The sequence below is a fragment of the Piliocolobus tephrosceles genome, chromosome 1 (assembly GCF_002776525.5).
Source record: "Piliocolobus tephrosceles isolate RC106 chromosome 1, ASM277652v3, whole genome shotgun sequence".
NCBI lineage: Eukaryota > Metazoa > Chordata > Mammalia > Primates > Cercopithecidae > Piliocolobus > Piliocolobus tephrosceles.
This window is the reverse complement of record NC_045434.1, coordinates 93,027,692-93,042,870: the sequence shown is the minus strand read 5'-3', so window position 1 is coordinate 93,042,870 and position 15,179 is coordinate 93,027,692. Positions and strand designations below refer to the sequence as shown.

The 15,179-nt window shown below is 53.9% G+C and overlaps 1 protein-coding gene across 2 annotated transcripts in view; it reads right to left on the bottom strand.

Annotated features, from left to right (window-relative positions):
* Positions 1-15,179, bottom strand: part of LMNA (lamin A/C) — a 51,433-nt gene that overhangs the window by 3,375 nt on the left and 32,879 nt on the right. Inside the window, exon 4 of one of the 2 annotated variants that reach the window (XM_026449511.2) lies at positions 13,147-13,711. In XM_026449511.2, coding sequence (XP_026305296.1) covers positions 13,147-13,502 — 356 coding nt within the window. In that variant the 5' untranslated portion in view covers positions 13,503-13,711. Of the gene's footprint in view, positions 1-13,146; positions 13,925-15,179 lie in introns of those variants that run through there. The other variant, XM_023214018.3, reaches the window with a different exon arrangement.

Below are 15,179 nucleotides of genomic sequence, written 5' to 3'. Positions count from 1 at the left end.
AAAAAAAAAAAAAAAAAGCAGCTGGGTATGGTGGTGGGTACCTGTAGTCCCAGCTACTCAGGAGGCTGAGGTAGGAGGATCACTTGAACTCGGGTGGCAGAGGTTGCAGTGAGCCAAGATTGTGCCACTGCACCACGGCATGGGTGACAGAGCGAGACTCCGTCTCAAAAAAAATACAAAAAGAAAGTAAGGGGGGTATATGTCTTTCCCTCGTGGAGGTTTTGACTATCACTGCAAAGAGAGGAGATTAAAGGACTAAGACACACCCTGCAGATGAGAGAAACCACGAGCAGAGAGGGAAGCGAGGAAGAACCTTTGTGGTTTTCTTAGTCAGGCACAGGGAGCTCCCATCTGCAGGGAAGAAGCCACTATCACCCATGGGCTCATGACTCAGACCTCAGGAGCTCTGTGGCCAGGGCGCCACACGCACACCCCAAGAAATGACTAGGGATACAGTAGAGCCCAGTGTCTCTCCTCCCTCCTCCCTGCCCCTGCTCCCAAGTGCCATTTCCTTCCTAGGAGGGGCCCTCAGATCTAGCAGGGACCAAAGTAGACCCTGGCCAGGCATTCAGCCCCAGGGTGGCGGTGCAGCCCAGTCCACTGGGGGCTGGCATCAGGAAAGCTGGGCACATGCTGAGTGCCGTCCCCATGCTGGGTTGGCAGGGAAGACAGGGTGGGGCAGGCCAGAGGAGCTGGGAAGGATGGGAACCTGGGCCCCTCAGGTGATTCATGCTCAGGCACACAATACCCAGGCAGGGGTCGGGAAATCCTCTAGTGCTCACAGGGGAGACCCTGGCTTTGCGCGCGTCCTGCCCCAGGCCGGGTGCTGTGCCAACAGAGCGCCAGTCCTTTCCCTTGCATCCTCCGGGTTCCCCAAGCACAGGAGTGGCTGCATCCCAGCGGCCTCGTGAGGCGAGAAGGGCTGGGCATCCTGTTTCTAACTCTTCCCATCACTGGCAAATCTGATCTCAGAAAGAGGGAAGAGAGGGGGTAGGGAGGGGAACAGAGAGGAAAGAAGAAGGTAGAAATGAGAGCTGGCACTTGCAAGTGTGACCTAAAGCAGTGGTCTGCGGGGTTGTGCCTGGTGGGACAAGGAAGCCTGGCTCCCGGGCTGCAGCAGGCCTGGGCCCTTGGGGCTGTTTGGGGAAGAAAGGCACCAGCACAGCAAAGGGGCTGGGTGGGCACCAGGCCAGGCACTGACCCACCCTCTGAGTCACCCTGCTCAGCCCAACTCTGATGCCAGATATGGAAGCCAGGGCCGGCCACAGGCCTGTTTGCGCCCGGTTGCTGGGGGCAACATGCTAGGCCCGAGGGAGAGGCCTCCATTTCCTCTCCCAGTCTGGGGGAGAAGCAAGAGGGGCAGACACTGTAGCTAAAAATAACAAGTGGGAGGGAAGACAAAGGGGAGGTGGAGGAGCTGGCCCAGCCCTGCAGGGACTCCTTAGACCCACACCCCGGCAACCCTGCTCACCAGCCCTCAGAGTTCCCCATCGCCAGGCAGCACACAGGAAGGGAGCAGAAGAGCAGAGGGTCTCCCAGCCCCTGGGCATTTCCTGTCTCCGAGAAACGTCGCCCCCTGTGGCCAGGTGGGTACAGGGAGCCCACCTGGTGGCAAATGCTCTCCTGTATCCTCCTGGGCATCTAATTTTTTAAATTTTAGTTTAAAATTTTTTCATTTATTATTATTATTATTACTACTATTATTATTATTTTGAGATGGAGTCTCATTTTGTCATCCAGGCTGGAGTGCAGCGGTGCAATCTCAGCTCACTGCAACCTCCGCCTCCCAGGTTCAAGTGATTCTCCTGCTTCTCAGCCTCCCGAGTAGCCGGATTACAGGCCTGCACCACCATGCCGGGCTAATTTTTCTATTTTTAGTAGAGACAGCGTTTCACCATGTTGGCCAGGCTGGTCTCAAACTCCTGACCTCAGGTGATCCACCCGCCTCCACCTCCCAAAATGCTGGGATTACAGGCATGAGCCACCACGCCCAGCCTCTATTTTATTATTTTTTCTTTTTCTTTTTTTTTTTTTTGAGACAGAGTCTTGCTCTGTCGCCCAGGCTGGAGTGCAGTGGTGCGATCTTGGCTCACTGCAAGCTCCGCCTCCCAGGTTCAAGCGATTCTCCTGCCTCAGCCTCCTGAGTAGCTGGGACTATAGGTACCTGCCACCATGCCTGGCTAATTTTTGTATTTTTAGTAGAGACGGGGTTTCACTGTGTTTGCCAGGATGGTCTCAATCTCCTGACCTCGTGATCCACCCGCCTCAGCTTCCCAAAGTGCTGGGATTACAGGCGTGAGCCACCGCGCCCGGCCATTATTATTTTTGAGACAGAATCTCGCTCTGTTGTCCAGGCTGGAGTCCAGTGGCATGATCTCAGCTCACTGAAACCTCCACCTCCTGGGTTCAAGCAATTCTTGTGCCTCAGCCTCCAGAGTAGCTGGGATTACAGGTACCTGCCACCACATCCAGCTAATTTTTGGCATTTTTAGTAGAGACAGGGTTTCACCACGTTGGCCAGGCTGGTCTTGAACTCCTGGCCTCACATGATCCTCCTGCCTCAGCCTCCCAAAGTCCTGGGATTACAGGTGTGAGCCACTGCACCCAGCCCCTCCTGGATACCTAGACCTCTGCCCAGGCTGACTTCTTGCCATGTGACGAGGCGTCTTCTGCTGACACCCCAGTCAATCTGCACGTTCCTACCACCCCTCCTCCTTTGGTTCCAGCAACTCCTCCTACTGCAATATATCTTCCTTCCCTCTGTCCCTCCCTCTCATTCACCCAAAACCTCCCTACCCCTCATCCTACTTGAGCTTGTCTCAGCTCTGCCCTGCTGATTTCAGCCAGTGTTGGGTCGTGGGGCTTTTTCTGTGTGTCCCCCCAAATACCCTGAGACTAGACAGTTCACAGGCTGAAGGCTTCTAGAGGAACCTTCTCCTGAACCAACTCCTGTGCTTTTACAGAGGGAAACTAAGGCCTGGAGACAGGTAGGCTCAGGCACTAAAAACCTGCCCCCAGGTCACCTGAGGACATTCACAGCCTATTGGTGGAAAACATAGAAAATGGCACGATACACACAGACACTGCAGAGAGTAACACACAGAGATCCAGTAAGACAGTCTGGGAAGTGTGTCTGCCTCTGACTCACGTGCTGGGAGATACCCCAGTCACAGAGTGATACGGAGGCCTAGTGAAACTGCCACTCCCACCCACACTCAGATATACACATACCCACACCTTTGTGTGCGGCCAGTCATGAGGTTTGATAGCTCACACCCAGCCACGCAAAGTAACCACTGCTTGGTTTCCTGGCTAGTCTGTGGGTCTGCGACCACTCGGGTAAGGGCAGGATATGGAGACTTCCCCTCCCTGGCATTCGAGGTGCTATCCCTCTCTGGAAAAGAGACCTTAAAGAGAGGAACTGAGGCTGGGCGTGGTGGCTTATGCCTGTAATCCCAGCACTTTGAGAAGCCAAGGTGGGTGGATCACGAGGTTAGGAGTTTGAGACCATCCTGGCCGAGATGGTGAAATCCCGTCTCTACTAAAAATACAAAAACTAGCCAGGCATGGTGGCGGGTACCTATGGTCCCAGCTACTCGGGAGGCTGAGGCAGAAGAATCGCTTGAACCCGGGAGGCGGAGGTTGCAGTGAACCGAAATCATGCCACTGCACTCCCGCCTGGGCAACAGAGCGAGACTCTGTCTCAAAAAAAAAAAAAAAAAGAGAGAGAGAGAGGGGAACTGAGGGGGTCAGCTGTTCCAGAGACTTAGAAGCCCTTTGAGCCTTCCCCAAACCCCAACCTGTGAAGTTCTGCATATCGTACACCTCAAAAGCCCATAGGTGCCCCAGGATGGAACACCCCGACCTCCTCACGCAGGCACGTGCACCCACAGCAGGCATGGCTCTGCTTTCACACGCTTCCCTTGGGCGTGCGTGACACCTGCCAAACAGTCAAATATGCCCAGGGTCTGAGGTCTCTCAGATCCCCTTCCAGAGCCACCAGGCTCCCAGCTGTCCTCCCCTAAGACAAAGCTAGGTCTTAATTCCAGGCAGAGGGAGGGGTTGAAGTAGGCAGAACTGGTGCTGAGAGAGGGATAGGAGGCCTGTTGACATGTTCAGACGCAACTCCAGTAGAAGCGCTGGGCCTGGCAGGGGGCCAGGCCTGAGTCACAGCTGCTGGGCGTATCAACATGGCATTGTACAGAGGCAGGAGAAGCCTGAGGCCAGAGGCCAGGGCACTGGGGTCCTGGACAATGGGCGACTGGCTTCCTCACCAGCCGCCCCCTGCAAGGTCTCCTGCCAAGTGCCACTTTCCTTCTTCCTGGCCTCTCTCTCCAGAAGTCATTCCTGTGTTGTCACAAAAATGCAGGGGTGGGGCTTGGGGATAGAGCAAAAGAAGTCGTGGCTGGAGGAGGGAGGGATGGCCTAAGAAGATAGTAGAATGTCCTGAAGTGGGAGGGAGGGAGGCCAGTGACCAAAACGAGGGACATTTAGGGGATTCTCTTCACAAGAAGCCAATTCAGCAGCCCCTTAACTCTCCATCTGGTGGCACATAGTTATTAAACCTGAGGACACTGGGAAAGAGTGGAAGCCACACCCCAAGGTCAGGAGAAGAACTGGGGGAGGACCTAGGCAGTCTGGTCTCACTGCATTCCAGCTCTAGCCTCAGAAGACACAGCTCTCTCCTAGCCGGCAGAAGGTGGCAGTGTTAGAGTTTTGGGAAGAAAGGGGAACCTTGGTGACCCCAAATAGCCTCCTCTCAACTGCCCAGAACCTAGACCCCTTGAAATGAAGTCTAGCTCCCCTGAGCCAGCCCTAAAAGGACTCATGTGTCCTATCTCCCTTCCATTCGTCCCCGTCAAATTCAGACCACGGTCCTTCTTGCTGCAACTTGAATGTAGTTCTCAAGAAAAGGCCACGCCTCAGCCTCTGCTTCCCTGACTGGACAAGCTTAGGGTCTCCTGTCCACTCTCCACTCTGCCCTCTACCGTGACTCAGCGCCCCTGCCGGGCCTGGGATCTCAGCCAGAATTATTCCTGGCTTCGGCAGGCGGGATTCCGGCTTCCTCTCTCACAACTTGGGGGAGGCAAGGGTGAGGGGAGGACTCCCCTTCCCAAACTCTATCCCCTTCCTTAAGGGATTGGTAGGGGCCAAGACCTCCTCCCAGCCCAGCCACAGGTTGGGGGAGCCAGTATGGGTGCCAGAAGGGTGGACAGTGGGCAGCCCAAGGTCACTGTGCCCCTCCTCCGGGTTCCAGGCACTGTTCTCTAATCCTGGCCAGCTCTAAGGTAACAGTCCTGCCTCTCCTAGGCCTTCGCCCGAGCCCCCAACGCGGGTCAACGGGAGCCATTCCTGTGCTGAGTCTCCCTTTCCTACTCTATGACACAGCCCTTTCTACCGTCTAGAAGGGAGAGGCATTGAAAACGAGTTGTCCTTTCCTAGTAGCAATGAAAACAAAGCATTTGCCAAGATATCACAATTTAACCATTTCTAATAAACTTTCATGAGGAAATAACAGAAATGTGCTAGTATTTTTAATTCCACAGCTTGTGGGAAACATTTTCATTGAGAACAGCATTAGCTATTAACTATATTCACATTATTTATATTTGTTTTTACTATTGGCATTTTAGAGGACTGTTTTCCCACTTTGTGGGTCACTGTACTACTTTGGAACCTAAAAGGTCTCTGGAGAGTTTCTGCTCCAATCCCTTTCTTTTACAGCTAAGGAAAGCCAGAGAGGGGAGGTGATTTGCTCAAGGTCACACAGCAATTTAGTGAAAGGGCCAGCCCAGAACTAAGGGCACTGAGGGCTAGGGTGTCTACTATATCACAATGCCTGTCATTTTGTTGGTGGATCACCTTGTCCCTTATTTATTTATTATTAGTATTACTTTTTTGAGATGGAGTCTTGCTCTGTCACCCTGGCTGGAGTGCAGTGGCGTGATCTCCTGGGTTCAAGCAATTTCTGGCTAATTTTTGTATTTTTAGTAGAGACAGGGTTTCACCATGTTGGCCAGGCTGGTCTCGAACTCCTGACCTGAAGTGATCTGTCCCCCTCGGCCTCCCAAAGTGCTGGGATTATAGGAGTGAGCCACTGCACCTGGCTTGCCTTGCCCCTTATTGAGGGATAAGAGACCCTGCAATCTTCCAGAGATCTCCTATAATACTAGAGCTCGGCCTGTCAGTACACTGGGCCCCCAAGGAGGTGAGAATGGAATGAACCCTGCCCTCGTGTCTGAGCCTCTGAAGACTTGGTCTTGGCTGCTGCAGCTGCTAGGGGCGGCGAGGGGCTGGGGAGGAGGGAAGCGAGGGGGAGGGGAGCAGAAAGCACAGTTGGTAGGTGAAGGGATCTCCTGCCAGTTGTCCGACCAGCTGTCCTGGGCTTCAGTGCAGACACTAAGCTACTAAATCACTGGGGGGTGGACCTGGGAGTGGGGGCAATGGGCACATCCATGCAAGAGTAAGTCTCAGACTCCTGGAGGCCAGGGGAAGTGCCAAGCAAGGGCACCAATAGTGGGAAGGCAATAGGGGGTCCTAGTGATGAATTATTCTCTCTTTTGTTTTTCTTGGGCTCTTTAAGTACTTCTCACCCCCAGGTTTAGCTGCACCCTTCTTCTTTCTCTTTGAATCAGAATGTGGATTTGGGCTAGGGTGCAGTGGCTCTCACCTGTAATCCCAGCACTTTGGGAGGTCAAGGTGGGTGGATTGCTTAAGCCCAGGAGTTCAAGACCAGCCTGGGTAACATGATGAAACCCGGTCTCTACTAAAAATAGAAAAATTAGCCGAGCATGTGGCACGTGCCTATAGTCCCAGCTACTTGGGAGGCTGAGGTGGGAGGATCACTTGAACCCGGGAGGTAGAGATTGCAGTAAGCCAAGATCATGCCACTGCACTCCAGGCTGGGCCAGAGAGTGAGACTGTCTCAAAAAAAAAAAAGAATGTGGATTTGGTAGTGGAGGGTTGGAGAGGTAACACCAGGAGGGTACCCTCAGATAAAGCCCAGGGCCCATGCATCCTCAAAGATCTCCAATCCCATTAACTTAATGGGTCTGCCAAAAGGCACAGCTTCCTTTCAATCCAGGTGGACAATTCCCATGACAAGTCTCGAGATAGTCTCAAGGCAAGAATCACCAGCCTCCCAGGGCTCTGACAGTCTCACGACTGGGGGCTAGCAGGGGTCCTGGGTCTTTCCAGGTATAGGCTGGAGCAAAGGCTATTGATCATATGCTAACAGGCCCTGCAGGACAGCAGAGTTTTTTTTTTTTCTTCTTTTTCAGAGACAGGGTCTTTCTCTGTCTCCCAGGCTGGAGTGCAGTAGTGCAGTCATAGCTCACAATAGCCTCAAACTGCTGGCTTCAGGTGATTCTCCTGCCTCAGCTTCCCGAGTACCTGGAACTACAGGTGTTGACCAGCTAATTTTTTTGTACAGAAGGGGGTCTTGCTATGTTGCCCAGGCTGGTCTCAAACTCCTGGCCTCAAGTGATCCTCCTGCCTTAGCCTCCCAAAGCACTGGGATTGCAGGCATGAGCCACCAAGTATGGTCATAGAGCATTAAGGTGTCACTGGCCCCAGAGCAGAATTTCCAGGCTGCAAAAGTGAGCCTCAGCTACCTGACTTCACCTTACCTCACCCTCTAGATCTTCCCTCCAACCTGTCCCCCAAGCTAGAGAAGTGAGGCTTAATGGTAAGAGCACACCCAACTGGAAGTTTCAAGGTCTGTGCTCAAGTGCTGACCTATCACCCCTTTACTGTGTGACATGGGACAAGCCTCTGTGCGTCTGTGGCCTTTGCTGTTCTTGTCTTGATCAGAGGCTACATGAACTGGAGCCTGCATCTCCCTGCGTGTCCACACTGGGGCTGCAACAGTGGGCAATCCAGGAAGTTGTCGAGCACCAGGGCCTCGCTGGGGTGGAAGTAGCGCTTCTGCTTTGTGGACCTGGGATCTCCCCACTTCTGACTCAGCCTTCCTCCATCAGTTTCACATGGGAAGGCACAGACCCTGGCACTATCCTGCAGCCCAATCCATAACTCTGAACCCAACTCTGGATTCTAATTTCTTGTGCATGTTGCCTGTCTAGAGAGAGCTATGGTTCCAGATACCACTAGAGGGTCTAAGGAAGGAGCCAGGCAAGGGACTCCAGGATGCAATGGGGAGGGGGGCAGAAGATGTAGACATTCAGACCACCATTCCTCCCTTTAAGACAACTGCTGTCTCCACCCTGTCTCCTGCTGTCTCCTGTAAAGCCACCAGGGTGGGAGGGAGGGGGGCGGCATCTGAGTCATCCACCCAGTTGTCTTGCCTGGGGTGGGGCCCAGCTGCAAGCCTGGACTCCAGATAGGCTTCCCTGGTGCTTACAACCTTCCCATTCTGCCTGCACTTGGGTATCCAAATCCCTTGGACTACAGACTAGAAAGAGACAGAGAAGGGGCAGGGGGGACCAGGTATGGTAGCTCATGCCTACAAATCCCAGCACTTTGGGAGGCCAAGGCCAAGGCAGGTGGATTGCTTGAGCCCAGGAGTTCAAGACCAGCTTGGGCAACACGGTGAAACCCTATCTCTACAAAATATATAAAAAATTAGTAGCCAGGTGCGGTGGCTTACACCTGTAATCCCAGCACTTTGGAAGGCCAAGGCGGACAGATCAAGAGGTCAGGAGTTTGAGACCAGCCTGGCCAGCATGGTGAAACCTCGTCTCTACTAAAAATACAAAAAATTAGCCAGGCATGGTAGCAGGCGCCTGTAGTCCCAGCTACTCAGGAGGCCGAGGCAGGAGAATCGCTTGAACTTGGGAGGTGGAGGTTGCAGTGAGCCGAGATCACACCACTGCACTCCAGCCTGGGCAACAGAGTGAGACTCCATCTCAAAAAATAATAATAATTAGCTGGAGGCCGGGTGCAGTGGCTCACGTCTGTAATTCCAGCACTTTGGGAGGCCGAGGCAGGTGGATCATGAGGTCAAGAGATGGAGACCATCCTGGACGACATGGTGAAACCCCGTCTCTACTAAAAATACCAAAATTAACTGGGCATGGTGGCATGTGCCTGTAGTCCCAGCTAATTGGGAGGCTGACGCAGGAGAATCGCTTGAACCCAGGAGGTGGAGGTTACAATTAGCCAAGATCGCACTACTGCACTCAAGCCTGGTGACAGAATGAGATTCTATCTCAGAAAAAAAAAAAATTAGCTGGGCATGGTGGCACACACCTGTAATCCCAGCTACTCAGGAAGCTGAGGTGGGAGAATCACCAGAGTCTGGGAGGCTGACGTTGCATGAGCTGTGATCATGCCACTGCACTCCAGCCTGGGCAACAGAACGAGACCCTGTCTCAAAAAAAGGAGAGAGAGAGTACTGGGAAAAGGGGTTTCTTCTTGGAGCCTATAATCCAGCCAAACTGAAGGTCCCCCAAACTCCTGAGTGTGGTTGAGGTACCCAGGCTGAGTCAAAAATTGCTACAGGATCTTACAAACAATTCTCCATCCCAACTCCAAATCTGGCCCTGAACTCTGAGGTCTAATTAAACATTAAACCAGACAACACGTTTTCTCTAGGCTTTGGTGGGAGGGGTTGGGAAAATGCCTTTTTTCCTCTCCCAAATTCTTTACCCACTTCTCTACCTCACCCTGAGCACAGCAGACCCAACAGAGAGTGACCAATCCTGGCTCCTCCTACTGTGGGCATAGAAGAGGACAGACACTCCAGTCTGAGTCCCCTTTGTCTTCACCCCACTTTCTATCAGCTTGGGATCCAGGTGTGCCAATCCACCTCTCTTTTCCGGAAGCCCAGCCTTTCCAGCCAGGATCAGTGGGGGAGAACAGAGGCAGGTGGCTAAATATAACAAGTACACACAACACCCCCGCCCTGCCCCATGTGCGCACATACCCGCCTGGTGTCCCAGGCCTGGACAGCTGCACTAGGAGGCAGAGGAGACAAGCTGGCGTGGTTGGATGAGCAAGAGACTATTGAATCCATTCAACCTGTTTCCTGATCAAAGTTTTGACCAGAAAACTGCTAAAACTGCTAAAAATGTCCTTCATGGGGATTTGGTAGTTGAGTGGAATGGTTAAGAATACATCGAATTCTCTGGGTCTCCCCTTCCTTGCTTCCTATCTGTCTTGCTAACTAAATTGTTCATATCACTAGTAGAAAAACGACAGGCCTGGCGTCAAGCCCGGTGACTCATGCCTGTAATCCCAGTGCTTTGGGAGGCTGAGGCAGGAGGATTGCTTGAGGCCAAAACTTCGGAACCAGCAGAGCAACATAGCAAGTTTCCATCTTTACAAACAAAAATGAAAAAAAAAAAAATTAGCCAAGCGTGGTGGTGCCTGCCCTTAGTCTCAGCTATTCGGGAAGCTGAGACGGGAGGATCACTTGAGCCCAGGAGGAGTTCTAGGCTGCAACAAGTTATGATTGTACCATTGTGCTCTAGCCTGAGCAACAGGGCAGGGCCCTGTCTCTGAAAAATACAATAAAAATAAAGAAAAGGACAGGTGTGGTCTCTTTCAGCAGAAATAAAGTTTGAGGTTGGGCACAGTCGCTCACGCCCTGTAATCCCAGCACTTTGGGAGGCCAAGGCAGGAGGATTGCTTGACCCCAGGAGTTCAAGAGCAGCGTGGGCAACATGGCAAAACCCCATCTCTATAAAATAATACAAAAACATTAGCTGTGAGTGGTGGTGCTTGCCTGTGCTCCCAGCTACTCAGGAGGCTGAGGCGGGAGGATGGCTTGAGCCAGGGAGGTGGAGGCTGCAGTGAGCCATGACCTTGCCGCTGCACTCCAGCCTGGGTAACAGAGTGAAACCTTATCTCAAGAAAAAAAGAAGCCAGGCGCAGTGGCTCACACCTTTAACCCCAACACTTTGGGAGGCTGAGGTGGGCAGATGACCTGAGGTTAGTTCGAGACCACCCTGGGCAACCTGGTGAAACCCCATCTCTACTAAAAATACAAAATTTAGCTGGGTGTGGTGGCAGGCACCTGTTGTCTCAGCTACTTGGGAGGCTGAGGCAGAAGCATGGCTTGAACCCAGGAGGCAGAGGTTGCAGTGAGCTGAGATCACACTACTGTACCCCAGCCTGGGCAACAAAGCGAGACTCCGTCTCAAAAAAACAAAATAAAGGTTGATAGCCGGGCATGGTGGCTCACGCCTGTAATCCCAGCACTCTGGGAGGCTGAGGCGGGTGGATCATTTGAAGGCAAGAGTTTGAGACCAGTCTAGTCAACATGGTGAAACCCTGTCTCTACTAAAAATACAAAAAAAAAAAATTAGCCGGGTGTGGTGGCTCACGCCTGTAATCCCAGCTACTCGGGAGGTTGAGGCAGGAGAATCTCTTGAGCCTGGGAGGTGGTGGTTGCGGTGAGCCAAGATCGCACCACTTCACTCCAGTCTGGGTAACAGAGTGAGACTCTGTCTCAAAAAAAAAAAAAAAAGAAAGAAAAAAAGGTTGAGCCTGTCTTCCTACACACAACTTCCATTGACTCTTCAGAAAGAAGGGTGATGGGCCCAGCGTGGTAGCTCGCGCCTATAATCCTAGGACTTTGGGAGGCCAAGGCAGGTGGATCACTTGAGGTTGGGAGTTCAAGACTAGCATGACCAACATGGAGAAACCCCGTCTCTACTAAAAATACAAAATTAGCCCGGCATGGTGGCACATGCCTGTAATCTCAGCTACTTGGGAGGCTGAGGCAGGAGAATCGCTTGAACCTGGCAGGCAGAGGTTGCGGTGAGCCGAGATTGCACCATTGCACTCCAGCCTGGGCAACCAAAGCGAAACTCCATCTCAAAAAAAAAAAGGGTGATGGATCTGCCACACCAACCACACCTAGCAAAGGGTTCTGGGAAGAGCAGAAGTTTGTAGTAGTTGATAAAAGGGAGAGAAGAAGTCAAAGCCAACAGCTCTTTAGGGCTCTCCAAGCCCTGTTAGTGCTCTTAGCCTGGATCTGCATAAAGAAAGGGAAGGCAGGAAGAAGGGAACCAAATTTTGGGGGGGCTGGAAGAGAAAGGCCTATACTTCCAAGCTCCCAAGGCTTTTTTAGGAAAGAAGAAGGTGGAGTTGAGCAGGGTGGGGTAGGGTGGGGCGGGGGGGGGGGAGGTAAAGTGGGAGTGGCCTGAAGCTTCCAACGGCTGGATTTCAAAAATGTCACTGTATTCCAGCACTTTAATAAGACAAAGATCAAAACGTCAGCAGCTAAGAGGATGGGCCCAAGCAAAGACTGCCTGGCCTGGCTGGGAAAATGAAAGTGGCTCACCCCAAGGAGGGAAGGACAGTGCCCCCAACCCTTGAAGACACTGGGCAGTGGGCCAAGGGAGGAGTGCGGCCAGACCTGGGCATAACACAACTTCCTGAGCTGGGAGCCTCTGCCCTCTGTCTCCCTCCCTCCCTTGCATTCCTGGGCCAAGCAGGCCAAGGGCTGTGGGAGCTGCGGGGGAGCCAATCTCCCAATCTCTCATCTCCCAGAGCTCTTTTGGTGGGCCCATCAGAGCCCAAGGAAGGTCCCAGACACACAGAGTGGCAGACAGAGGGAGAGCTTCCCAACCCTTAGAACCTAGGACAAGGTCATGCCGAGGGGGCCACCGCCAACCCCTTGGGAGGGAAAAGGGGGATTGCCCTGCCTTCCTAACCTCTCTCCAACACGCTGGACAGATGCCAGCTTGGGAGTGATGTCTTAGTGGGCATCATGTGTTCAGAGCCAGCATGGGCAAAGCTGGCACAGTGCCAAGCCCGCCAACAAAGTTCTAACAGGACCCTTTCTGTTACTCATATGCGTCCTGGGTGCCCAGAGTTCTTCGAGCTGGCAGGGCTAGTTCTGTTTTGCTTAAGCCCCTCCCTCAGGCTCCAAATAGCTGGCAAATTCCAATCTGACCGAATTCGGGCCGGCCCCAGCCCTAACTTGTCCCTGATACCCCCACCATTCCTTATATCCCCCCTACCCTCTCCCAGAGACCACCTCTTCCCTCTCTGTCCTGTCTTGACAATTCCCCTTGACACTGCCAGTCACTCGCTGGGGGCAGTTCCGGGAAGGGAGGAGACTATGGCAAAGTTATCGGCCTCCAGGCCCTCTCACTCCCTTCCTGCAGTCGGCCAGGGGCGCCGGCCAGCCGCCCTCTCCACTCCCCGCCAGGCACGCAGCCACCTGGGCGAACTCACCGCGCTTTCAGCTCCTTAAACTCCTCACGCACTTTGCTCAGCTCCAGCTGCAGGCGGGCACGCTCCTTGGCCACTGAGTCGAGGGTCTTGCGGGCATCCCCGAGCTCGGCCTCGTAGGCGGCCTTGATGCCGGACACCTCGCGGCTGACCACCTCTTCTGACTCGGTGATGCGAAGGCGCAGCCCTGCGTTCTCCGTTTCCAGCGAGCGAACACGGTCGATGTAGACAGCCAAGCGATCATTGAGCTCCTGCAGGTCCTCCTTCTCCTGCAGCCGGGTGATGCGGGTGGGCGACAGCGGAGTGGAACTGGCCTGCGCCCCGCTGCGGGTGGCGCGCCGCTGGGACGGGGTCTCCATGGCCGGCAGGGTGGCAGCGCTGCCCGCGGGGCAGGGGTCCCGGAAAGGGCGCGGGGCTCGGGCAGAAGGACGGAGACTGCTTGGAGTCGGAGTGCGCCTGCCGGCTCGCTCTCGGCTTGCTACTGGCAGGCGTGGGGATCTGGGCCGGGCGCTGTCGGACCTCGGGATCTGGGTTGGCTGGTGGTGTAGGTGCTGCGCTCCCGCGAACACTGAGTCACCGACGCCGGGGCAAAGGCTCTAATAGGTCCTCGTCTGAAGGGAGGAGTGGCCACTGCTCTTAAAGGGGCAGTCCCAGATCCATGGGGGTGGGGGCAGGAGTGGTGAGGAGGGGGAAAGACCGTTGGGGTGTGGCGGAGTCGAGCCCCACCCTCTCCAGCGCACCCCTAACTGCGTGAGGCTTAAGCTTCCCCTCTCTTGGCTCCTGCCTGCTCAGTACTGCCGGCTCCAAGCTTGCCCCCATTGCCTCAGACCTTCTGGGCTAGAGGGCAGAGCCAAGGAGGGAGAGTGGGTGGGCAAAAGGGTGGCAGAGAAAGAGAGGGAAGTGGGTGCAAAGCAAGGGAGAGGGTCAGGCAGGCAGGGCTGGGAGCCAGGAAAGTGGGGGGAGGGCTGAGGCTGGTGCCCATCAGTGTGACTCACCCTTCTTCCACCACTGGCTCCCCCTGTCCTCCCAGTAGTAATAGTGAGTCACCCCAACCCCCCCTCCACACGTGGGCAGCCCATTCAGAGCTGCATCTCAGTGTGCCAGGAGTGGGGTGGAGAAGGAATGCCTGGGTTCCCTGGGGGGAACAAAGTTCTAGAACCTGACTTCCTTTATGCCCCCAATTTGAGGCCAGGGATCAAGGAGTTTGGGGGTCCCTTTTTTGCTTTCTTTTGCCCCAATATATCTCCCTTCAAAACCAAGCATTCGGTTTTAGACCCAAGCAACAAGCCACAGTCCCCTAAAGAAGGCCAAGAATAGGAGCCAGGCACTTCCCCCTTCCATCTCCTGTCCCCTTCCTTTGGACCCAAGCACTGCCTGGGTTCCTTCCCCCTTCAGTCCCTTTCTACTGCTTACCCTACCCAGTCAACTTAATTTTTTTCCCCAGAACTGTACTTATTTTAATGGATAATTTAAAACAGATACCAGAGCTGTGTGTGCATTCATTACGTTGCCAGGACACTAGGTCCCAGATTTCTGTGGTTCCCAGAGGGGCCTGAAGGGGGAGCAGGACTGGGGGCTGGACAGCCAATGTTGGGTCTCTATCCTGGTTTCAGCCAGAAAGAAGGTAGTAGGGGGCAAGAAGGTAGTGGGGGGCAGGAACAGCAAAGACCCCACAGCCTTGCTGGCTGCAAAGGCCAGCACCACATTCATCTCTACTTTCCTCTCTGGCCAGGTCCATTTTGCAGCTGGCTCTGGGGAGGGGCCAGGCTCTCTCACAAAATGAGATCACCCAGGTCCCCAGGGTTCCCTAGCTCAGGTTCTGGAGCCTCCATCCTCAGGCCTCACCAAGGACCCTTTTGATAAGTCTTCCACTCCCCTCTCCTCATCCTGGCCCCTATTCTGGTCCCACCAGCCACCTCATCCTCTATTTTTTTTTTTTTTTTTTTTTTTTGAGATGAAGTCTTGCTCTCTCACCCAGGCTGGAATGCAGTGGCACGATCTCAGCTCATTGCAACCTCCACCTCCAGGGTTCAAGA